This window comes from Diplotaxodon limnothrissa, linkage group LG16 (genome assembly GCF_057381915.1).
Source record: "Diplotaxodon limnothrissa isolate DT_005_m linkage group LG16, D_limnothrissa_male_GT1.1, whole genome shotgun sequence".
NCBI classification, from domain to species: Eukaryota; Metazoa; Chordata; class Actinopteri; order Cichliformes; family Cichlidae; genus Diplotaxodon; species Diplotaxodon limnothrissa.
The window spans coordinates 19,545,583-19,560,284 of NC_140611.1; the positions used below are offsets into that span (position 1 = coordinate 19,545,583).

General features: G+C 41.0%; 1 protein-coding gene across 1 annotated transcript; it reads right to left on the minus strand.

The window, feature by feature from the left end:
• Positions 1-1,124: 1,124 nt before the first annotated feature.
• piga (phosphatidylinositol glycan anchor biosynthesis, class A) lies at positions 1,125-13,345 on the minus strand. The gene is made up of 7 exons (XM_085374548.1): positions 13,261-13,345; positions 11,609-12,091; positions 11,262-11,532; positions 8,666-8,798; positions 8,194-8,326; positions 2,451-2,657; positions 1,125-1,367 (listed from the first exon to the last, which is right to left on the minus strand). Exons 2-7 carry the CDS (start codon positions 12,053-12,055, stop codon positions 1,125-1,127), a joined length of 1,434 nt encoding a protein of 477 aa, XP_085230674.1. The 5' UTR covers positions 12,056-12,091; positions 13,261-13,345.
• Positions 13,346-14,702: the final 1,357 nt, after the last annotated feature.

Below are 14,702 nucleotides of genomic sequence, written 5' to 3' on the forward strand. Positions count from 1 at the left end.
GGTGAAAACGAAACAGCAGCAGATTCCTTCACCTCCTTCACCCAGCCAGATACACAAACCTGAATCCGGCCTTCCTCACTCTCTTATCTGGGCCCTTGGTCACCTCCCCCACATTACCACCTTCCACCCACTCTCACCCCAGTGAATGGCCAGAGTTAACGGTATATGCATTACATTACAATAGCTGCTAGAATGATCATGAGGTGTCTTCAACAAAGCACTTAAAGACACACAGACCAGGACAAGCCCCATAAGACCCTTAAATATATTACTGCCACATGAACTAAATGAAATGCCTTAAACTAACAAAAAAAGTCCCTAGCTCCAACAGGAACATATTGTCTTAACATTGAACACATGCTGAACTTCTTGATATGATGTTTGTTTCTGTCTTGCAAATCCCCGTCGCTGACCCTGAAGAGCGACACCTATTTATCAGCTCCTTTTTCACAAGTGTGGTTTTTTTTGGCACTCTTCCTTACAATCAGATTCATCTACAAAACAAATATTTGTTTGATGCCTCTCCAGGATCTGCAAAAATTACATGTGAGAACATAGCACATGCCATATATATTAGAAAGTACACTTTGGTTCCCACGTTGGGTTTTCTGAAAGTTTACTTATCATTTGAAGAAAAGAAAAAAAAGCTCGCAGGTTTCAAAGGAGTGTCAATCATGAAAGCTACTTTTAGACGCTTCCTCATTCACAAATGTACCGCAGTAGGTAGGAGCGTGTACACCGCTGCACTACGGCATTCAAACATGCTCTGACACGCTTCACAAAACAGTGGATTTTATTTAAAAAACAAACTTTGAGGTCTCTCGATAAGTTACAGTAGCTTTGTTTCCCTGTGAGCTTACAAGCAGCCAGCCCTTTACCCTCTCTGTTCAATGTCATCTTTACATTTTCAAAAAGTGCTTATAAATTCGCAAGGTGTGCAACAAATTCCAGTTATTTAAAAAAGTCTCTTCCACCAACTCCCTTTTGGTGAGTAAATGTAAACAAAATGTTAGCCCGCACCATGAAGATCACATAGGAAACTTATATAAGCAGTTTGAAGAGAGGCAGAGGTGCTGAGAGGTCACTGTCATCAACTTTCTGTTTCTGTTGCTCTCTGTGGCACATCAGGAGTAAGCCTCATTTTTATGGCTCTTTTCCTGTCTCCACTGTCGCTGAGGGCCTGTGGCGTCGACGGCGAGATCCATGACCCCATCAGGCATCAGCCACTGCAGGAGCAGCAGGAAGAGGAAGTCCAGCACGGCCACAAACGCAAAGATGGAGCCAGCGACGGGGCCGCAGTGAGCCCTCAGCCTCCGTAACCGTCTGTCCAGGGGAAGAACTTCCTCTCCGACCACCCTGTCGTACACCTGACAGGGAAAAAACACATTGATCACCTGAGTGTCCTTCAGTAGTTAAACATGTAAAAACCACCACCTAGACATAAACTGGAATACATTTTTTAGGATTAGATTTGGATTTGTTTTAGAAATTCTAAATACTGATATAGACTTTTGTTGTTGTTGTTTTGCTGTGTTTATTTTTTAAAAATGCTGTGAAAGAAGAAGAAAAAATGGCTGATTGCAGAAACTTCTGTATGTTAAAAACATTTCTGGCTATTTGAATACAAGTTTTGAGAGTTCACAGGTTGTACCTGAATGTGCCGCGATGTTTCACAGGCCGGGCTCTGCTTACAAACTGACATTGACTTCAGAGTGCACTTTAACACACTGCTAGCTTTTTTTTTTTTTAAAGGTATGCCATTGTTTAACAGAGCCATGGAGCAATGCCAAGCACTTAGAAAATACCAAAAAAAGCCATGGAGCAATGCCAAGCACTTAGAAAATACCAAAAAACAAAACACAACTGTCAGGTCTAGCTGCCTTGCATGACTGTCAAGCTTGAGAAAGAGAGAGAGTTTCATACAGGAATTTGCATACAGCAGAGGTTTTCCTGTACCTTTCAAGAGCATATTTGGTAGCGTAGTTGCACCGACACAAAAATAACCATAAGAAATAATGAATGAGCAAAGCTCGTCTCCAGGTTAGATGTGTTTGAGCATGTTGTACAATTAAAGAAAAAAAGGACACTCAAGATAAATTTGATGTGCCTCAGCTTTTTATCTCTTACCTCACAAGTTTCTAAGCATGATGCAAGAGAGAGAGTTTTTTGGAAATCAGATACTGTGGGAAATGTTTAGAGAAAACATTTGTTTACGCAAAGTCTGGTAATCTGGACGCCTTATCTGATGGTGCAGTCGTCCAATGAGTTATCTGATCAAGATTCAGAGTAGTTGCTGTTTTCAATTTATGAAAATGTCCTTGTGATGAAAGGGCACACCTGTCTTTTATTTTCCACAATAAAATGTTATGCTTTGATAGCATTTTCTTCAAAAATGTAAAACAAGCTGTTACATGCACACGGTCCAGTGTGGGTGTCTTTGGGGAACCTACTTTCTCGGTCCTCTCCGCAACATTCCTCCAAGTGTAGAGGTTTCGCACACGCATGTGATTGGAAGCAGGCGACGGGACGTTGCCCAATCGTTGCCGAGCGATGACCGCTTCCAGACCGGCGCACAATGAACGGACGGTGGGTTCACACAGGGTAATCAAACCCTCAGGTAACACCTCTGGAATGCCTCCCACACGAGTGCTAACCACCTAAGAAAACAGAGACAAAAAACAGATGCTGACAAACACATACACACGCGCAAAAAAGAGAGAACAGAAAAACAGAAGTTTTCCTGAAGTATAAAATATGTCATGGAATGATTATTAGCAAAATTCCACTGTGTGTGTTTGGCCTCAAGCTAAAACTAGCACCACAGCTCTGTGGACACCTGAAAAAGGAAGCTCTGCTGTACCTGGAACCTCAAACAGTGATGTCAGGGTGTACCCACTTTCATATCACTATGGTAACGTGACAATTTCAGTCAAAGATGTACAAAGTTATAAAGATTAGGAGTCATGGAAAATGAAATGCTAGCCACTTTATTAGGTACACCTGTTCAGCTGCTTGTTATAGCAAATATCTGATCAGCCAAAAAGAGGAAAATATTCCGTGCTCTGGAGTTCTCCGGGAGAAAATGCCTTGTTGATGCCAGAGGTCAGAGAACCTCTATCCTGCCTTGCATCAACAGTGCAGACTAATGTCGGGGTATTTTCTTGGCCCCTGAGGACCAGCTGAGCACTGATCTTAACTGAGTACTGTTGGTAATCATGTCAATTACTTCATGACCACAGCATGCCCACCTTATCATGGGTGCTTCCAGTAGGATAACACACAGTATCACAAAGCTCAAATCATCTCGAACTGGTTTCTTGAACATCACAATTAGCTCAAGTGGACTGAGCTTTGAGATTTGAAGAAAAGGGAGGTTCCCGTTGTGGATGTCCAGCTGTGTGATGCTATCATGACAGCTGCACGTCCACCATCCATTTCTGTGCCATGAAGAATTTAGGCAGTTCTGAAGGCAAAACAGTGTCTAACCCTGTACCTGCGAGGTGTACCTAATAAAGTGTCTGGTAAGTTTATATGACAGCAATCAACATCCAAAAGCTTCCCAAATAAACTCCACTTTACTGGAATATTACTAACAAAATAAAGTTAGAGTAAAGAATTCCATGTTTACAAACTGAATTGTCTTTAAAAACATTTTTATTTTATTTATTATTTATTAACCTTTATTTAACCAGGAAAAGTCCCATTGAGATTAAAAACCTCTTTTGCAAGGGAGTCCTGGCCAAGAGGCGACAACACGTTGAAATTACAAAGTTACATACATATTATAAATAACAATTACATTTTAAAAACATTTTTCTCTGGCTCTCTCAATCTGGACTTAAAAGCATTTAATGAAATAAGATCTGCTATCTTCCAGTCTTTTTGCATCATGTTCCATGTGAAAGGGGCAGCATAAGTAAAAGCCCTCTTTCCCAGTTCAGTTCTGGCAAATGGAACATTGAGCAATAAAAGATCGCTTGAACGCAGGCTGTAAGAAACAGTACTTCTCCGTGTGAGCAGATCGCAAATGTAGGTGGGCATTTGTCCAAGCAGGGCCTTATAAATAAAGATGCACCAGTGAGCAAACCTCCTGGAGGACAACGAAGGCCATCCCACTCGAGCGTACAGATCACAACAATGGGTCAAGGCCCTACAGTTTGTAATAAACCGTAAGGAGGCATGATAAACTGAGTCAATCTTATGAAGACACTGGGCGGAAGCATTCATGTACAGCAGATCACCATAATCTAAAACAGATAAAAATGTAGCATTTACAAGACGCTTTTTTGTCTCAAAAGAAAAGCAAAATTTGTTTCGAAAGAAAAATCCCAATTTTAGTTTGAGTTTTTTCACAAGATTGTCTATGTGAGGTTTAAAGGTCAGAGAATCATCAATTAAAAAGCCAAGATATTTATACGTATGCACCACTTCTATGAGGTTTCCCTCAAGAGTGGACACCAAGGGGACAGTTTGAGGAAATCTCTTCATGTTTGAAAACAACATTAGCTTTGTCTTTTCAGCATTGAGAACCAATTTCAGCTCCAGAAGTGTGTGCTGAACCACGTCAAAAGCTTTCTGCAACGATTCTATTGCCTTTTCAAAGTTTGAGCCAAAGGAATAAATAACTGTGTCATCAGCATAAAAATGCATACTAGCATTGGACACATTTTGTCCCAAATCATTTATATACATGATGAACAGCAGAGGTCCTAAAATTGAACCCTGTGGCACCCCAGTGTGAATATTCAAAAGTTCTGAGCACAGATTTTCACATTTAATGCATTGAGTCCTGTCACTCAAATAATTAGTAAACCAGGAGACAACATGTCTAGACAGCCCCAAAGAAAGAAGCCTATGCTTTAAAATGGCGTGATCCACAGTGTCGAAAGCTTTTGACAGGTCAATAAAGAGAGAAGCACAGTGCTGTTTTTTATCAAGAGCAACAAGTATGTCATTTATCACTTTTGTGGCAGCCGTGACAGCACTATGCTGTTTTCTGAACCCAGATTGTAGTTTTGAAAGAACTTCATTAGAGTACAAGAACTCTTTTAATTGCTCACTGACGAGAGACTCAAGGACTTTTGCCAAAACACACAAGTTTGATATTGGCCTGTAATTAGTCAAAATGGCCGGGTCGCCTCCTTTTAGTATTGGCGTAACAAAAGCAGACTTCCAAACAAGTGGAATTTCTTTATTTTGGATTGAAAGATTAAAAAGGATCGTAAGAGGTTGTGCAATGTAATCAGCTGCTATTTTCAGAAAATAGGGCTCTATTAAGTCTGGCCCTGGGGGTTTCCTGTGATCTAAGGCTTTAAGAGCTTTATGCACTTCCTGGACAGAAAAAGGAGAAAAATCAAAAAGCTCCCCAATATATGTTTGGGGTTCTGTGCAGGGAATCATGGGGGCTGCTCCAACAGAGTTAAATAAAAAAACCAGTAGCTACAAAGTGCTTGTTAAAGCTGTTTAAGACCTTAGTTCTGTCATAAACTGGGACAGAATCTTTTAAAATGAATTTTGGAAGAGCCTGTGATATTTTATTTATAGATAAGGACTTAATTACTTTCCAAAATTTCTGAGGGTTATTGAGGTTTTCTGTAGTAACAGATAAATAATATTCTGACTTAGCCTTCTTGATAAGTGTCGTGCATTTGTTTCTTAATTTCCTGAAGTCTAACCAGTCAGTCAGGGAATCGTTTTTCCTAGCTTTTGCCCATGCCACGTTACGCTGATGGATGGACTCTGATAATTCCGATGAAAACCAAGGGTTCTCCCGTCCCTTGACCCTAATAGATTAATTATTGATTGAGCTCAAGGTGTTAAAGATAAATGTGTATATAGGTATTTTTGTAAATATACACATCCAACAGCATTGTCTGTGAAGGTTCTCAGTCATCCAGGTCATCGTAGTCAAAGGAGCTTGCAAAGAAAAGCGTCTGGACTTCTTTAAGTTGCTTGAAGACGTTTCACCTCTCATCCGAGAGGCTTCTTCAGTTCTAAGGTCAAATGGTGGAGAGTCCCAGATATAAACCTAGTGGGAGTAACCCCCCACAGAGGGACAAAAGGACCCCCTGATGATCCTCTAATCGCCTGAGCCAAGGTGTGAAACTGGGTGTGGGTCCCAGCCAGAGTTTCGGGTGTGTTCATTGTGAAACCTGGCCCCACCTTATCATGCGAATTCCTGAGATCAGATGGCCCAGGATGTGAGTGGGCGTTAAGGTGTCTGGGAAGGGATCTCAAAACTGGATTATAGATGGCAGAGAGTTGGTGTCGTAAACCCCCGCCTCTGTTCAAAGATGGTCGCTCACAGTGGACATAGATGGCTTCTTTCACTCCTCTTTCAAACCATCTGTCCTCTCTGTCCAAAATGTGAACATTGGCATCCTCGAAAGAGTGTCCTTTATCCTTAAGATGCAGATGGACTGCTGAGTCTTGTCCTGTGGAGGTGGCTCTTCTTTGTTGTGCCATGCGCTTGTGAAGTGGCTGTTTGGTCTCTCCAATGTAGAGGTCTGGGCATTCCTCGCTGCACTGTACAGCATACACCACATTGTTAAGTCTGTGTTTTGGCGTTTTGTCTTTCGGGTGAACCAGTTTCTGTCTGAGCGTGTTGCTGGGTCTGAAATGCACCGGGATGTCATGCTTGGAGAAAACTCTCCTGAGTTTTTCTGATACACCGGCTACATAGGGGATGACAATGTTGTTGCGTCTGTCCTTCTTATCCTCCCTCGCTGGTGTCTGGTCTTCTTCTTCCAACAGCATTCACACTTTACACTATAAGTTGCTGCATTGTGCTTGTCTCCTTTCTTGCCCTGTGTTATGGCACAGTTCAACTTATGTTCAACTTTATGTCCAACCTACGTGTTCCAATAAATCACAGATAAAGAGTGGTTACTCATTGCGTCTTCCCATAAGCAATTATTTTTTGTGTAATCTCTGTACGCATATCTGTGTAAGAATCTGCAGAAAAGGGTATAACTCATCATACAGTCTGACTAAGAAAGTAAGAAGAAATTACGTTATTAAATGCCACCTGCGTGTGTTTCCCCGTTTTTTCCCCCATAGTTATGAAACCTGAGGATTCCCTCTAGTAGGAAAGAATAACAAACGGGCCTGTTTGTTAGCTCGAAGGCATTTTCATCCCAAAAGAAATTAAGCTCCCAATGTAATTTCTTTTGGAAATAACCTGGAGGTAAGAGGATTCTCTCATGGATTCTCAGGTTACTTTTTTCCATCTGTAGGTCTAACGTCACGAAATAACAAGAATGACATTTCCAGTTTCTGTTCCTCCAGCGATAAACCACATTAAGTTCCACTGTGATGCGGTTAGCTGCTGTCTGGCATTTGCCGCTCTTACATAAAGGTCTATCCTCCCTCTCCCACGTCTCCCTCATGTACTTCAGTTTTTTTTAAGCAGCGGTATGAGATGAGCTGCACACGCCCACGGCGAATCTGCCACAAGAACACTTCAGCATCTTCAACTGAGTTGTGCCGGCTCCGCTTGGCCGAATGGGCTTTCACAGAGCTGCTTCTGTGATCTGAAAGTGCCTCGTCTTGATAAAGTCTAATTTTCATTATTACATTATTATATATTCTATAAAAAACTAAAAGTTTATCTGCATTTTCTTTGCTTAGATTTGTGACATGAACTGAGCTTAAGGTCTAAAGATTCAGTGTTAGATCTGTCGCCCCTCGGATGACTACTGGGGGCAACTTAGGTCAAATATTGGCCTGTTTCCAATAAAATGACTGGTTGTGCATCAGAAGATGTCATTATCTTAAGAGATTGGCACGCTAAATGGTAAGTAAACAAGATGTTAAAATTGATACTATGATAAAGCTAGAGGGAAATATTGCACCATGTAATGACAAGCATGTACAAGTTTACCCCCACAATCTAATAACATCATGTAGCTAATCTGGTTAAACCATCCTTCAGGTTGTGGCATGTTTGTAGCAGCAAGATGTGCCCTCTCCCATTTGTATTAAAGAAATATTCTCAAATGTTTGGTGTGTTTATCTCAAAAAAGCTGTTTCACTTAAAGTGAAATAAGGAAATCCTGACACCGAGAGTCACTGCTACCGGACTTCATATCATTGACCTTGTGTATCAATGACAGATCTGTCAGACAGCAGCTAACCCCATCACAGTGGAACTTAACGTGGTTTATGGCTGGAGGAACAGAAACTGCAGCAAACCTGCAGTCCACAGCTGGCTCCTTCCACAATGGCCATGCAGAACGCTTCAGTGAGCGACGTGTTGAGGAAGATGTGGCCTTGAACCAAAACCCCACGCACATCTTTGTGCTCCAGAGCGCCCAGCAGACGTACCCTGTGCAGATCAAAACACAGTGGTAGCACCTTTACTCAGGAACCCAGTGATTGACCCTGGGTTTATCTACTAATCTACAATCATTTCCAGGTGTTGAATAAACGTAAAGGAAACACAAAACAATGGCAGTAAATTCCAGTTAATTAAATTCTATAACAGTGTTGGTTCTTTAATATACTACAGAAAGTTTCTTTATATGAGATTTGCTCCTGTGGTAAGAAAAGTAAACTAAAGCTGTAACACAGACACGATTTAATATACAAATACTTAGACATGCTTTAATAGATCCTGAAAGATGCCGACATCATTATCTCAGGAAATAAGCGCATCCAGCAGTACCTGTCATGTAGTTGGTATTTCTCCCTCACTTCCTCCAGAACAATTCTCTTTGGTCCCTCTCCGCCAATCAGGAAGTGGAGGTAAGGATGTTTGAGACAAAGCTCCGGGATTATTCCACCAAGAAGATCAATTCCTGCAAAGAAGGAAAGAAAGTGAAGACTTCCTTCCACTATTAGAGTGATGCAGTTCTCTACTGAACTTCATATGGAAAGCAAAGGCAATGGCTATTTTAGTTACATAGTACACTTCATTACATGTAACCTTGAGGTTCTTAACATAGAAGGTAAATACATCAAAATAAGAGTAAGTCTATAATGTCTTAAGACAGTGAAAACAACAAACTTTACAAAGAGATAAAGTCCAAGTTTCTCACACACACACACACACACACACACACACACACACACACACACACACACACACACACACACAATAAGCCCGTGCTTTTGTTTGTCGGCACAGATGCAAGCCATCTTGGGTCAGCAGGCACCTTGTTCCAATGTTCCAAAGAACACATCTACAGTAACGGTAAGTTTTCTTGGCATGCTTTGATCTTCTTCTGAGAACAGTTAAAAGATCTACGCCTGATAACTGAGAGGTCTAGGTGTAGTGTAACTTATTGCACTGGGAGGCCAAACCAGTGTGAGTTTTATGAACCAATAAAAGGATTTTTCAGGTAATTCTGCATTAAAATTGGATGCAGTTGTTCACATTAACCCAAACAACCATCTGCCTCACTCATGCCGCTCCGGAACAACAAATTCTTCCCTGATGACGGGACTGTGTTTAGACTGTTGACTTTTGCTTAAGCGGGTGAACACAGGATACGCACACACACACACACACACACACACACGTACACTGACACAGATGTACACTCATTACCCTACACCATTCCAGACACCCCAGATGCTTGCTACCCACCTGATGTAGACAGCAGGTCTGTCCAGCGACTGCAGGACAAGACGACTGCTGTCTGCACCGGATCATTCCTTACCCCATACCCTCCCCCGTTGCATGTCACGTCCTTTTACATGGTGTAAGATGTGAATATTCATGTGCTTTTTTGTGCTGGTGTTTTTTTACTGTCCTCAAACTGGTCTCCCAGTAAGGAGCCCAGTTTGAGTAGAGCTCTTTTTTTTCCTCCCCTTGTCCCTGACGTGTATACTTTCACTGTTTTCTTTTTGGCGCGGCCACATCTGCAGCCTGATTCTGATTCGTCTCTGTTCAGTTCTAAAACATTTTGAGAAATCCAGAAGTTAACGTCATCAACGAAGCTCACTGGTTTATGAACAGAAGTAAATGATAGGAGCAACTGTATCATCTATGCAAGACTGACAGGATGTATTATGATTTTTTATGAAAGTGCCAAGTGGGAGCACTAAGAATTAAAGAGTAATGGACCGAGAACTGATCCTTGAGGAACCCCACTTGAATTTTTATTTCTGTAGCTCTAAAACTATTAAGTGAAACAGAGCTACATATACTGTGCCCTTTAAGCCCAGGTTTGATTGCACATTTTTCTTTCCAGGGATGCTTTTCCTGAACTAGCAGAGCTTCCAGCATGTTTTACAAATGACTGTTTCTCTCTCCTGCCCGTCTTGGTAAATGGTAAATGGCCTGTATTTATATAGCGCTTTACTAGTCCCTAAGGACCTCAAAGCGCTTTACATATCCAGTCATCCACCCATTCACACACTGGTGATGGCAAGCTACATTGTAGCCACAGCCACCCTGGGGCGCACTGACAGAGGCGAGGCTGCCGGACACTGGCGCCACCGGGCCCTCTGACCACCACCAGTAGGCAATGGGTGAAGTGTCTTGCCCAAGGACACAACGACCGAGACTGTCCAAGCCGGGGCTCGAACCGGCAACCTTCCGATAACAAGGCGACCTCCCAACTCTTGAGCCACGATCGTCTTCACACATAATAACAATGATTTTAACTAAAAATGTCAAATTTGGATCCTTCACCCATAAGAGCTGCTGACACTCATTTGCAGTCCAGTTCTTGTGTAATTTGGTACTCTTCCACTGACATTATTTTTGATAAGTTTTCAGTGAATGGTAGGTACATGGATCAGCTGATGGTCCAGGTGCATCTCTCTCTTACTGTATCAGATCTGTTGGATTTTTTCCTGTTTCTTAAGCACATCACTTTCAGGTACTCTTCATCTGCTGTAGACAGATTTTTAAAGACTGTCACTTATTCTTTTGTCCTCCACTTCTCCAGTTTCCTCAAATGTAAGGACACACTACACACCATACCAAGATATCCTAAGTTTTAAGCTACTTGAAAAATAAAGTTGGGTGGCTCCAAGGTTATTATCGTTAACGAAAACTAACGAAATAACGAAAACTAGAAGTGAAAAAACATTTTCGTTAACGGAAATAAAAATAAAAACAAAAAAAGGAAAACTAACTAAAACTGTAATGAGTGTTCACAAAACGAACTAAAATTAACTGAATTTATAGCAAAAATGTGTTTTTTACTTGTTTTAGGGTGAGGGCCTGAACAAAGGACTGTGACCTATTCAGCATAGCACCTTGCTGCTTCAAGTAGATGCAACAGCGTCTAAAACAAATTTCTCAGTACCTTTCCGATAGACGAGACGGCTGATGACAACAATTGTGATCCTGTCATCTTGTCGCTGGGAGGGGTCTGGTGTGAAGTCTGTAGAATCGACAGCGTTGGGAATAACGGACACTATCTCTGGGTCGAGTGCTGCGCGTAGAACTGTGTTCTCCTTACTTGTGTAGGACACACACACAATGTGGTTGGTGTCACACAGCGACACAGTCAGGAGCTTGTTGGTCAGGACAGAGCTGAGGTCAGCAAAGCCAAAGAGCGAGTGGTCAGTGAAAACCTGCAAATGACAAACACTCTTTAGCGATTTAAACAGCATCATGTTAGAAACACGGGAAATTACCTGAATCACCTACTGTGTTAAGACCCATGGTCTTAGCGTGGAACAATGCATCATGGGCCATGGCAGAAAAGGAGCTGTGTGCATGCACGACGGTGATGCGCTCCCTGACAAACACACAGCGCATCAGCGGGAGACTGTGGAAGCAGGTGGTGGCTGTGGACTGGTTGTACATCACTTGCAGGGGCAGGTAGTATACCTTCAGGCCATTGGTCAGGTACCGGACACCCTTCCTCCTGCCGTAGGCGTGAGTGACAATTACCACCTTGTGCCCCTTTTCAATCAGGCACTGGGAGAGTTGGTAAATGTGACTTTCTACTCCTCCCATGTTTGGATAGAAAAAGTCAGACACCATGCAGATGTTGTGCTTCCTGCTGTGGACCCTGGCAGCCTGTGCAGAAACTCCAGAGTTTCTCTGAGATGAAGGGTTATTCCCTGCTGCCACTTTCCGGCGCTGACCCATGGTATGCTTCTTGAGTGTCTCTGTACTTGATCAGTGCTGAAAGAAATAGTTAATAGTTAACAATAAGTATAATTCTAATGGATTATGTGTTGTATGGGTTTTGACTTTTGCTGCCATGATGCCAAGTCTTGGAAAGGAGATTTGAATCTCAATGAGATTTTTACCTGGATAAATAAAGGATTAATAATTAAAAAAAATACTGGGAAAAAAAAGAGGCTTCCCATCAGTGACTTTTTAAGCTAATCATTTTTCAAAGTAAATATATTTGACCTGAATCAGCTGAATTGTTGGTGAAAAAAAGTATTATAAAGTAATATATTAACAAAAAAAGGGCGATAGATATATTATTACATGAGCACCCAGATTCTCACTCAATGAAGGGCACCAGCATCCTGTGACCTTGAATTGGATAAGTTGTTAAGAAAACGGATAGAGGGGTCAATTGATAATATATTTTTTATAAGCATTCTATTGTATAGTCTACTGATATTTATAATTTTTTTAAAAATCATGGTACGTTCAAAGCCTAAAGTAATATGGGCATTCTGACACTGGTCTTTGACCTGCAAGTGTTGCTGTGGCTTTAACTTCTTGAGTTTTTATCCTCTTCTACCTGCACCTTGGAAACACTTGTAAGGGCAGAAAACTTTGCTGGGTCCACCTGTCCTGAAATGTGATTCCATTGTTTTTATTAGAAACACACAAAAATCTCACCACTACACGTCGACACCTCTCTGACAGTGTCAACAAAGCCGCACATTAAAACTTTGCAGCCGATTTGTAGCAGAGATGTTCAATTTTATTTAACATTTAAAAAGTAGGAATAAAGAAGAAACCTTTTGACCCTTTGCCTTGGTCATTGTCATCCAAAGTAACCTTTGCAGCGCAGTCTGAATAGGCTTGTATCCATATCATCACATACATGTTTGCACAGTGTGTGGAGGTTCGATATCAGCTCACAGACAACCCCAAACCGAGAGTACTGCCATGTCTATAAGTTCCCTACTTCTACCCATTAACACAAACCGAAATAAAACACTTGAACGGATTTGCTGATGTGAGGTAGCAAACTCCTCTAAGCTCCAGTGCATTTAGGCTTTACACTTGTTCGCATTATGTATAAACGTCAGGGAGACAAACACCTCTTCGCATTTAACCTTAACAAGCATCGCAGCGAACCGCTTTCACAGTCCAACCTGCCTTACCGTGGGTGGAAAGTCAGTCTTTTTCCAGATTTGATTTCATTTCTACATGCTAGCCCCGAGCTAGCCACTTAGCCGCCTGTGTTACTTCCTGGTGTTTTCTACGTCACTGGGAACGTGGTAGCTGACGTATGCTGCAAGGAAGTGAAACTATATGTGACATTTAAACTTTGAGGGTTTTGTTTTTTTTTACAAGTAAAATAAAACCAAAGGTTAAGATTCGTTTTTCTTTCATACTTACTTGTTATAAACGTCTTTAAGTGCGAATGCTAAATCCAGAAATTATCACCATGCATGTTTTTTGTGCTTTGTTGCTGTTGTTGTTTTAATATTGTTAAAGTCACACAATAAAGTGAAGTAATGGGGACGATTTACTTACACACTTTTATTCCACAGCATTATCAACTGGTAACTTAAATTACGGCTGTTTATAGACTAAGCCTTTACAATTAAGGTTTTGCAATATTTTCCTTAAATATATAAAATTCTGTGAAATACAAAACACTGATACAAATGACAGACTGAAGCAGTGATCCAAAACCAGGTTGGTATGTGAAGAATCAGGAAAAATCTAGTAACGAGTGGCTTATAAAGAAAAGAATAAATATGTTGTAATGGCACAGTAGAAAGTTCAGCCCTCATCTCGACTCACTGGCTGTGGCAGAACCTCAAAAGAGTCACACATGAATGACTGCAAACCTCAGTGAATGGAAACAGACGGTCAAATATTTCTCCACAGTGATGTGAAAGACTGATAAAGCCACAATAGTAAAACTGGCTATACAATCTTTTGAATCATAGTGTGTACTTGATTTAATATACATGCTTTTGTATTTGGCTTATTTCTTAATCAATAAAAAATGACACTGAGGTAATATCTGAGGTTTTATTTACTTCATTTTTCATTCAAATTATGTCCTGTGTTGCATGACTGTACATTAGTTACAGCAGAGATCTACTGCATGTTGTTACTTTGTCACAACAAAAACATTTTTGTTGATACTGCAGTTTTGCATCACTCTTATGTGATGGAGTACTGAAAGTGTGCTACACTTGACAAAAAAACAACAACAACGCAAAAACAGGATCTGTGTTCTTCTTGAAGCATGTGGTGTGCAAGTGTTCATGGTTCTTTAAAGAGAAATGAAATATCTGACAAGGAAATAAAAGTTACCAATCATGCAGTTTAAAAACACTTTATTGCTGAACAAAATGTTTGTTTTACTCTCTCTCTCTTTTTTTTTTTTTAGATATAATTTTCTTTTTGGTGCAAAAAAGGGCCACACATTTACATTTCATTACGCTTCTCCATTCGTCAAATTTTGGCATACTGTCCTGACTGCAGTCACAGATTCAAGGCTGCTGACCTAATTCCCAAAAAGGGACCAGAGCTGCATGGCTACGTAGTACAGTGATGTTTCACAGTTAAGCAACATCATTTGCAA

Excerpts from the sequence above, each read along its gene's own strand:
- piga (XM_085374548.1), bottom strand. The coding sequence starts at position 12,055 with ATGGGTCAGCGCCGGAAAGTGGCAGCAGGGAATAACCCTTCATCTCAG. Across the intron at positions 8,799-11,261 it reads CCGTCTCGTCTATCGGAAAG|GAATTGATCTTCTTGGTGGA; the intron begins GTACTGAGAAAT and ends CCTTCTTTGCAG. Across the intron at positions 2,658-8,193 it reads GAGCCAGCTGTGGACTGCAG|GTGGTTAGCACTCGTGTGGG; the intron begins GTTTGCTGCAGT and ends CTGTTTTCTTAG.